General features: G+C 52.0%; 1 protein-coding gene across 2 annotated transcripts; it reads left to right on the top strand.

Moving 5' to 3' along the window:
- The first annotated feature begins 4,250 nt into the window (after nucleotides 1–4,250).
- On the top strand, nucleotides 4,251–10,097 carry MED9 (mediator complex subunit 9). Of its 2 annotated transcripts, XM_054843289.1 has the most exons (3): nucleotides 4,251–4,429; nucleotides 7,836–7,983; nucleotides 9,861–10,097. In XM_054843289.1, the coding sequence occupies exons 1-3, from the start codon at nucleotides 4,284–4,286 to the stop codon at nucleotides 9,894–9,896; spliced, it is 330 nt and encodes a 109-aa protein (XP_054699264.1). In that variant the 5' UTR covers nucleotides 4,251–4,283; the 3' UTR covers nucleotides 9,897–10,097. The 2 variants fall into 2 exon arrangements, with proteins under 2 accessions (XP_054699264.1, XP_054699263.1); XM_054843288.1 differs by having other exon boundaries at nucleotides 7,836–10,097.
- The last annotated feature ends 205 nt before the right edge of the window (nucleotides 10,098–10,302 follow it).

Here is a 10,302-nt window from a genome sequence, read left to right as displayed (position 1 = left end):
GCAGGGAGCTTCAGAGCTCCTCACGCCCAGAGATGGGCCAGGCTGGGGGCTGTGGCTGATCTGGCTGCGTGTTTTCCTGGATCCATGTTTCTGCGTAGCTGACCTTGCGCACGAAGCCCTTCATAGTCCCCTTGCCCACACACTGGCTTGGGGAGCCTCCCTGGGGTGGCATGCAGCCCGGGTCGGCCCCTGTGTTTGCTCAGTGGTGGGGTGGCATCAGCGAGCATCACGAGATTGTTGGACACTCCCTGTGCCCTTGAATCAGCCCTCCGCTCCCCCCGAGGCTCAGTGCACCAAAGTGCTGGCCTTCACAGCCAGGCCAATGCCCTGCAGTTCCAATGCCCAACCTGGAGCTACGAGCAGCTTGGCCAAACCTCCTGTGCCACCTCTTGTCCCAGGCTCTGCCCCATATGCTGGGGTCCCTGGGAGAGGCAGCCACTTTCCTCGAGGATGGCATCTCCTGGGCCCCTGAGACGGGGCACTGCAGAGTTTCCCCATCAGACGGTGGCTCTGCCAAAGTGAGGTGAGCTCTGGGAGGCACTGGGGTGCTTTGGACACGCTTGGTGCTGCTTGTCCACACCAGCTGGATCCTAAACCCTGATGGTACCAGGGCACCAGCAGCTCTGGGAACCTGTGCTGGTGCAGGGCTGCGTGCCTGGGGGCAGCCAGACCTGCAGGGCCTAAATCTCTCTGGCTAAAACATTGCTTCAAAGGATGCAGCTTGGCTTATGACCCCCCCATTCCCATCAGCACCTCTGAGGAGCCAGGGACACCAGAGCCCTGAAATGGTCCCTGAATGATACCAGGAGTCAAGATGAGACAGAACCTGAGACCAAATTCCCATCTGATCAAAATTAGGGGGATGTTGGCAAGGAACCAGAGCAGTTGCAGAATCACAGCCATGACCTACCGAAAAGGGTCAACGTTTCTGTGCTGCTGACCACAGCCAAGAGCTGTAACTTCTCATTCCTATCACCCCATCCCAGGCGGCCACAACCCTGACAGCACCTTCCCAACTTAGCAATACAGACTTATCCCACCACAGCAGCTTAGCAAGACTTCCATAGAAAACTCAGGCTGATGAAGCAGTGCAGGGGCAGGAGAAAGAGATAAAGTTCAACCTGGTGACAGCCACAGAGTAAAAAATGATAACAGAGCTGGTGGCAACAGCACAACAAGCTCCAGATGGTCCAGCAGCGAGAAGTGGAGCCCAGTGAAATGCCAGACCATCAATATAAAAATGTCAAGCCATTGTAAGGAAATGGTGAAAGGCACAGAGTCCCTTGGTGCTGAATTAAGTAACTGGTGATAAATCCCTCAAAAGTTACCTTTGGAAGCAGACAAGAGGTGTGATTTGTATAGAAATGACAGAAAAAAAGAATAACATTGGTATCATAAAGGAAACAGGCAATAACAAAAGAGGCTCTGAATACAGATTATTTGATCAGCTGGTTTTTAGGATAACGCATTAACCAAATGTTTGGGTGAGCAATGAGCATACATGATGGCTTTAAGATGCGGGAGATCAGATGGTTTGGAGACGTTTGCACATTTCAGAAACTGGATGTCCAGCAAGTGAATTATACAAAGAGCCACAATCAAATGCATACTTGGGAAAAACAGGTCCATCATTTGCACTTCAGGTTTATTACCAAATCCAGGGCGGAAATTATTGTCTTCATTCAACACCAAGGATCTTTCTTCATGCTTTAGCTCCCTCACTAGTTCTCATAGGTTACTCATTCAAACCCTTCTGCTGAGGAACTGACAGTGGGTGAAAAAATCCAGACTCAAAATTAGGAAGAACTGCAGCCCAACACCAGCTCCACATGAGAAAAGCGGACAGTCAGACACAGCCCTTCCATCCAAGATGGAGACCCAAGAGGACTGCAAAGCGATGTGGATAGGGAAGACCATGTTGTTGGCGATATCTATTAGGAACTGCATTACAAGGACGTAACCCAGGTCATCAAACAGTCACCCCATGGGGACAAGGGTCTCACAGCATGGAGCTCCACAAGGGCCCCAAAGCATGTCTTCTCTTCCCTCCCCAACCTGTCAGCTGGGTCTCACCTCTCCCCGCAGTCCTCACCAGGGATACGGACACACCAATATGGACACAGCTCTACTGTGCCCCTCGCACAGGTAGACACTCAAATGGTGACCACACAGTCTCGTCCGACCAATTCACCACCATCTTCAGTGATGGAGGAGCCTGTTGAACCACAACCCTACTGCAAAACATCTTTGCTCTCCCCTGGACTTGCCACAAGACATGACAAGCTCCAAAGGATAGAGATGGATCACCTGAGGGAGCTGGAGGAGCTGTTCCCATGAGAAAGGGAAGGTGAGAGGCAGGGACAGGGAGGAACGCCAACTAGATAAAGCTGTGCATTCCAGCTGCTGTGGGAACACGACCCAAAATGGGAACTGAATGGCACAAAGAAATGCTGATTGACAGCACTTTAGGTACGGCTGAATGGTATCTGCGTGTTGTCACCTGCTCTAACAACTGCCTGACTCACCCATCAGAGGCAGGCGTCCAGCAGCCTAGCAATTAGCTGCCCTCCTCCATAAAGTCAAGGGGAGAATTAAAACCGGCACAGTACAGAGGAAAGTGTCCCCCACGGAGCCTGAATCAAGTCTTGCTTTAGAAACAGCCCATAAAAAGTGACAGAAATGAACCTCTCGGCTCAGCCCCGTGCGAAGGACGCAGCATCCTGTACCTCCTGCTTGGCTCAGTCAAGGACCATAAATACCACCAGACTCCCCGCAGGGATCTACTCAGCAGGACCTGGGCTCCCCCGGGGCTCCTTCGCACATTCCAGCATCAGTGCCCAAGCCAGGATCTATTCCTGACAGTAGGAACAAAGTGAGCGATTGCATCTGCTATATTTAGAACAAACAGTCAATACTCCACGTCTAAATGGTTACCAGCATTCTCATTTGATATATAAATAGCCTCTGTTTGCTTTTCAAAAGAAATTGGTTTAAAAAAGAAAATTGCCTTCCCAGTCATCCTCAGCCCCTATCTTTTGAGCACAGGGGCCTATTTCAAATGAAAGATTAAATTATGCATTTTCTCTAAGCCAATCCAGGAAGAAAAACTCCTGACTGTGGCTGGTATTATTAGTGCTGCGATCCTTTGTGTTGATAGAGGGGTTTCAACACAGTGGCAGCAGTTTGCTGAAGCAAACTCTGATGCCGTTTGGTGCAGTGGCATCATCCTCCATCTCCCAGCCTCGTCCACGTGCCATCTCAAGCCACCTTTCACCCGCAGGTCAGTCACACAAAAGCCCCATTTCTTCCCCTTCTCCCAGCTTCACAGCGGTCCCAGCCCTGACACCAGATTTCTGCCTCCCTTCCTACAGATTCCTCCAGTTTCCAGCCCAGGCTCTCAGCCAACGCTCCAGCTTGCTTTCCCTCCGACTGATGTCAGCTGTGCTTCCTCCCTCAGGCAGAAAGCCTGGTCTCGCGTAAGCATCCGTCTTTAAGGCATTACAAAGACGATTTCCCCGTCACTCAGCCCCCTCGAGAAATCATCCCCAGTTGCATTAAAGTCAAACTAAGGACACCAACTACTGAAAAACCACAGCGGAAAGCTGGGATCTGAAAGAGTGAAACCCTGCTGTGGTTATATACAGAATAACGCAGCTGATCTGCGTGCACCAAGGGCTGGGAGCCGCTGCCAGGCCAGCGCGGGATGGTTCCTGGGAGCCCTTTTCCTCACCCCGCCCTCAGGGTGCGGGACCCCACGCTCTGTCCTTCCCCCGGCCTCCCACCTCCTGCGTGGAGCTCGGTCCTGCACAGGGCAATGCGCCAGCAGGGTGCACGGGGCTTGGGAGGGAGGGGGACTGGTGGGGGGTCGCAGGGACACAGCCCAAACTCAGGCCTAGGCCCAGGCCCAGGCCCAGCTCTGGTCCCAGCCCCAACTCAGACCCAAGTCCAAACCTGACCCAGGCTCAGGCCCTAGCATAGGCCCAAGCCCAGCTCAGGCCCAGGTTCAGGGGAAGGCCCAGCCTAGACTCCAGTGCAGGCCCAGGCTCAAGCTCAGAGAAACGCCCAACCCAGACCCCGGTGCAGACCCAAACCCAAGCCCTGCTCAGGCTCAGGTTCAGGGGAAGGCCCAGCCCAGACCCCGGTGCAGGCCCAGTACCACGCTCAGAGAAACACCCGGCCCAGGCCCCGGCGCAAGCGGCTGCTGGGGCGGGACGGCGCTGCCGAGCTCCGCCCCGCTCCGCTCCGTCACTGCGCGGCGCCGCGGCCGCCGGCCGGGGTTCGCCATGGCGTCGGGGGGCGCCGCCGCCCGCGCCGCCGAGGAGCCGCCGCAGCCCGAGCCGCCTGCCGAGCAGAAGCCGCCGGCGCCGCCGCCGCCGCCCGCGCAGGAGGAGTTCTCCTTCCTGCCGCTCGTCCACGACATCATCAAATGGTAACGGCGGCCGCGGCCACCGGCCGCACTGCGGAGCGCCGGCACCGGGCCTCCCCCCCCCCCCCCCCCCCCCGCCGGGCCCCGCCTGGCAGGAGCTGCACTGCACCGGGCCCGAGCACCTCATCCCTGCAGCCACCCCCCTCTAATGCTGCTGTCTGACCCCCAGCGTCCTCGGGGTGCCCTGGGTGGGAGCAAGGCTATGGGGTTCCCCCTCTAATGATGCTCTCCCAGCCCCAGCATCCCCGGGGTGCCCTTGATGGGCAATGGGGCCCCTTCTCTAGTGATGCTTTCCTACCCCGGGGTGCCCTGGATGGGATGGGCGATGGGATGGAAGGCAATGGGCTCCTCCTAATTATACTTTCCATCCACCAACATCCTCAGGGTGCCCTGGATGGGGAGCAGGGCAATGGGTTCACCCCTCTAGTGATGTTCTCCAATGTCCCAGTGTCTCCTTTGCCCTTTTTCTCCCAGCAGTAGTTCCTGGGAAGAGTGTCAGAGGGAGCTGGCACAGCCCCAAGTGCATCTCTGCTCTGAGCCACGCCAGTACCTGGCTGGTGTTTGGGTCACCTGGGCGGTGCAGGTGCTCCGATGGCCCAGGTGCACTGCCCCACCGTTAACACCCAGGAGCAGGAGCGTTGTAGTTGCGCTGGGTTATTGCTCCAGGTAACTGTACGGTTTGGCTGATAACAGCCTCAGAAAGTACAGACAGTGCTGGGGCAGGAATGCAGCCCATTTCTGAGGAACTGTAAAAAGGAGGAAGGCTTCTGCAGTGGTACGGGTTAAATTGTTTTCTTCCTGGTTCAAGATGAGTACTGTAGGGGTAAAGGGAACTTGTACAAGGGTCCTGAGGACTGCGGTGTTTCTGGCCCAGGATCACCCCTTCAGAGATGCTTGTCTGTGGTCCCGGTAGGGGCACGGCTCTGCTGTGAACATCCATCCAGGGCAGCTCCGTGGTCTCACCTGGGCACACTGAGGGGTGAGGCAGAGGGCATGGGAAGCATGAATTCCCTTGTTAGCAGTTGTGGGCCTGGCTGCCCTGTTCCTGTGTGCTTATTTAGGAGCTGAGGCTGGTTCGTGTCCTGCTGATGTTTTGCTTGTACCAAGCACGTCTGAGAGGTGAGAGAGGTTCACCCTTAACGACTCTGCAGCCTGAGCGCCATGGCAAGGAAGGACTGAATTACCTCCTGACACACCCGTCTGGATACAGAATGGGCATGAGAACACAAACCCTCTGATTTCCCTCAGCCTCCCTGTTGTGCTGGAGGCGGGCAGTTGCCCCTGACCTCGATTCTGCCTGATCTGTCCAGACCACAGAAGTGAGGCTGAGCCTGTCGCCAGGTGCTTGCATGTACATAAGCAAAGTGGGCAGTAGCCATGGGCTGAGACCTCTCAGATTCCTATATGTCACCAAGCAGGTCATGGTGACCCACAGATGACACAGTCCCTAGGATATCTTGTGCCCGGTCCCACTGAGCCACCCGCTCCCACTCCCCAGCTACCTCCCTTGGCTTTGCACATGTCATTTTCTGGGCGGCTTGAGCAGACGTAGGTAAGCTGAACAGTGCTGCAGACGGGTGGGACCACAGAGGCAAGCGGTGGGACGTATTGCCTCATGTCCCTGACAGGTGGCAAACGTATTATCCTTTAACATTGCCGCTAGTCTTAGAGCCCAGCCCTGCTGTTTTGACACTGACTGGGCCGTGAAGACACATCTCCAAGGTGATTGTGTGCTCGGGAGCGAGGATGTATTGCTTAAATTTTCTTACATTCAAGGACATGTGCTCTTTCCTCTTGTTTGGGTCCCGATAAAGTTTTCCCAGATAGGGCTTGCTGATATTTTCACCCTTGTACAGTCAAATGGCATCACCACTGAGGTCTCGGGACGTGGCTTCACTGATGGTGGGTTGCGCTGGTGTAATGAAGAACATTGTGCCTTAAGGGAGGTCTTATGTGCGATCTGTCAGCACAGGCCGTGGTTGGACGTTGCATTGGATCCTGTGTTACTGCAGGCAGCTGCAGTCTCTGCCCACACCTCCTCACCACTGCCTGTTCATGCCCTCAAGGAGAGAGTTGCTTCAGTGGCTTGATCCAGCAGGAAAACCACCCATCAGTAGAAAAAAAAACAACCCAAACCTGAAATAATTATTCCTTTGGATCAACCAACCGGACAGGCAGCCATCAGTTCTCTATGTGTAGGGATGGGAACAAGACTTGGGGAGACCTGGAGCGAGGAGGACGTCCCTCTCAAAGCCAGCCTGCAGCTATCACAGATTAAAGGCAGTGTCAACCCATCCTTCCCCAGATGTGCCGTGGGGTTGTGTGTGCGCCTGTATTTTTCCACTGCCGACCTGCCTGTGAATGCTTGCATAATGGGGACACGTTATAGTACCAGCTGCAGTTTTATTTAGAAGGGAGTAATGAATGTTTTGTTCCAACAGGCTTTTGAAACGAACTGCGACCATCTGGTTAAAAGTTTTGCTCTCAGCCTTGTCATGATTCCCCAAAGTTACAATCAAGCACCTCTCTGCCCTGGTCATGCCAAGCAGATTTATTTTTAGGTCTGGCTATTGAACGGGCTCCCAGTTTTCAAAGACCATTAGAATCCCGCTCTCATTATTAACAGGCGCCCTGGAAGTGGGGACTCGCTTTTGCCTGGAATTGGTAAAACTTTTCACTGGTGCTAACAAAGCTGAGGCAGATACTAATGAGGGTTTGAGGGCAGAACACTGCCTCAAACAACACTGATCCTTGGCAAGCACAGAGCTGGCTGCAGAACCAATTGTGCTGCTCTTAAAAATAAAAAAAATAAGCTGTCACTTCTCTTTTATTAGGTATATATCCCCAGAGAGTCATTTTAAAGCTCCAAAGTACTGTTTTGTCTGCCATTGGATACTCTGTGATACTTTGGGGAACAGTTTCTATTTTCCGCTGTCAAGCTGTTTGACTGCATTGATTTTCTGTATTACGGCAGCAACAGGTCACGGGTGAGACTGAGATCTTTTATTCCAGGTGCCTACACACAACGTACGTATGTAATCTTAATCTTACCTTCCCCAAAGAGAGATACAGGAGTTCAAACAGAGGGAGATTTTAGCCTGCTCCATGGCAAAGTTTTAAAGCTGCAGACCGGCTCCTAACCTGATTGATGGGTCCTGAGGTAACTGGAATGTGTGCTGGAAATTAGCAGGAAACCAGTTTGCCCCAGAGGCTGCCCAGTCTGTATATCTGCCTGTGTCCATTTTATTGGGATAGGTGAATTAGGTGTGTGTGGCTAGATACCAAGAACAAAAGTTTCCCACTGAATTCCAGTTTAAGCTCTGGTTGCACTGGAAATGACAGTCGCTCCAGCAGGTTTTTCACTTTCCGGTAGGAGAATTGAATGGTCTCCATTTTCTCTCCTCTGCAGCATGGACAAGGACAGCCAGGATGTTCATCAGGTGCTGAATGAGCTCAAGAACAAGTTCCAGGAGATGAGGAAGCTGATCAGCTCCATGCCCGGCATTGGTGTGAGCCCAGAGCAGCAGCAGCAGCAGCTGCAGAACCTGCGGGAGCAGGTACGGACCAAAAATGAACTGCTGCAGAAGTACAAGAGCCTTTGCATGTTTGAAATCCCCAAGGAGTAGGAAGGGCGCAGCTCTGCTCTCCAGGTCTGAGATACCTCCTCTCCTGGGTGACCAGGAGAGAAAAAGGTGGCAGAAGTTTACTTTTCTTTCTTTTATGCTTTTTTGGTGACGTTGCTCTGAAGTTGTGTCTGTGTGGATCACAGGCGTGTGACACTGAACCAGAACACTGTGTGCTTCACATATGATGATTACAGCGGTACATTCACTTCGATCTGCTGTAGGACTGTGCATTTATATATGCATCTCTTCTGTTTTCTCTTGGGGTGGGGTGGTTGGGTTTTTTTACATTCAAGCAAGCAGGAGACATTATGTTTTCTCATTGCTAAGGGTCAAAGTACCAGCTGGTTAACTTCAACAAGAGAAAGGGGGCATTTTCTGCAATTTTTTTTCACTTAAAAGTGGTCAAACGTCAGAAGGGAGCATAAGAGGGAAGCGTGAGCTGTTTGGCCCTGCTCCTGGAAAGGGTCTCTGGGGCACTTTCCAGTCTCTGTGTGTCAGAAGAGGAGTGATTGCTTTCAATTACTTCTGTATTTCTCTTTCTCTCTTTTTAAACAAATGATGGTTGTGTCTGAGATGCGTCAAGTAAAGATTTAGAAATTCCAAACTCCCTCGTGTGTATTCGCTGAGTGGATGTGGGCTGAGCAGGGACAGTACTTGGGCTGCACAGAAGACCTGCGTAGCCTGGGCCCAGCTCCTCTGTCTTTACATCACCTTTTTGGAAGCAGGGAGGGCAAAGCAGAGACTGCCAGGGGAGCGGATTTCAGTGGGCTTTGGGTGCGTGAATCTCCTTGGGCAAGTGCAGCTTGTAGGCAGTACATTGGGCATCTTGCTCTTAAAACAGAATCAAAACAAAGGGCATAAATGACAAGAGCTTTTGGTTATCCCATGCATGACGGAAGTCAGGCTCAACGGGATGGGTCAGTTCCACATCCGAAGTGCTCTGGAGGCTTCCCACAAACACAAACATTTGAGCAGCCTGAACATTTCCCAGCGGCTGATGAAAAGCTCTTGAATGTTGTACAGCATTCAGATGGATCCCGGGGCTCGCTGCCCTCTGTCCTGCTGGTAGCTGTTACGGTGCCTGATGACATCCTGGTAAGCAGCACCACAACTCCCCGACTGACAAACATGTGACGGGACCTTGAATCTCACGGTTCTCTGAATTATGCTGAAAGATGGTGCAGGTCAGTAGTGGAAGAGGTGAAAAACCAGCTAGTGGAATACAACATCCATTGAGAACCAGCATCCAAGGGCAGGTAGCACTTGTGCCTTCAAAAGAAGAGAAGCAAGCTCTGTCTGGGTAGGATTTTCCTTTCCTAAACCAAGAGGCAAGTAATTCTGCTCACTGGGAGCTGGGATGGTTGCAACTCACCTGTAGCCTAGAGATTACTCTATCCCCGCTGGAATACTTTACTGGTACTTTCTTTGGGAAGGTGCCAGTGTGTAAACACTGAGTAAAGCAGAACACCAAGATAAACAAAGCACAATGTACACTCTTTATTACTGAAATTACCTTTCTGCCAGCCATTGCCTGTCCCAGTTCAATAAATTCTTGTGTCTCATGCCCGGACAGTGGTTTCCCTTTTTTTTGCCAGTTGCTGTTCCTGTGAAATCAGGGCATATGCGGAGCTGGAAGAAACAACGTGTTTCCAAATAAACGTCTGGCGTTTAGTGCAGGAACAAGTTAACTCTGTCAGCTTGAATCCAAGTTTCAAACGAAACTGAAGCTGTTTGGTTTGCAGTCTCACCCACCCTAGTTTTGTGGTTTTAATAGATTTTTTTTTTCTGTTAATATGTATTAAATATAGGTTTGTTCTGCTTCTTGGGGAGGGAACGGGGGCTGAAAATGAACTGAAACAGAAGCTGGACCCAGGGAGAGCTGTTCTTTGAAGAGCTTTCCCCTTTCACTTCTAGCAACCATTACTGCAACTTGTTATTAGCGAGAGATTAAAAACCATCAGATGCAAAGGTGACCTTTCGAGCAAAGTACTTCCTTTACTCATATTGCAAAATAAAAACAATATCCCAGACGGGGTGCAAATGAATCACTCTCTGTTGACATCATTAAAGTGTGCTTAGTTAATCAGGAAAAAGCATGGAACACAATCAGCTCTTTATAATGAAGTGATGTCAGTTTGCTCGGTTTCTGCAGTGAATGACATGCCAATGCCTGGCATGTCGTGGGGCTGGCAGGATTGTCACTCGGCGTTGGTGAAGTGAGGAAAGAATCCTGGCTCGGTGACCCTTTTG

This window comes from Grus americana, chromosome 15, assembly GCF_028858705.1.
Source record: "Grus americana isolate bGruAme1 chromosome 15, bGruAme1.mat, whole genome shotgun sequence".
Taxonomy (NCBI): domain Eukaryota; kingdom Metazoa; phylum Chordata; class Aves; order Gruiformes; family Gruidae; genus Grus; species Grus americana.
The sequence above is the reverse complement of the archived record's forward strand: the minus strand, read 5'-3'. Positions and strand labels throughout refer to the sequence as shown.

Coding starts and splice junctions, on each gene's coding strand:
- MED9 (XM_054843288.1), top strand. CDS start 4,284: ATGGCGTCGGGGGGCGCCGCCGCCCGCGCCGCCGAGGAGCCGCCGCAG. Junction 4,430..7,835: donor GTCCACGACATCATCAAATG/GTAACGGCGGCC, acceptor TCTCCTCTGCAG/CATGGACAAGGACAGCCAGG.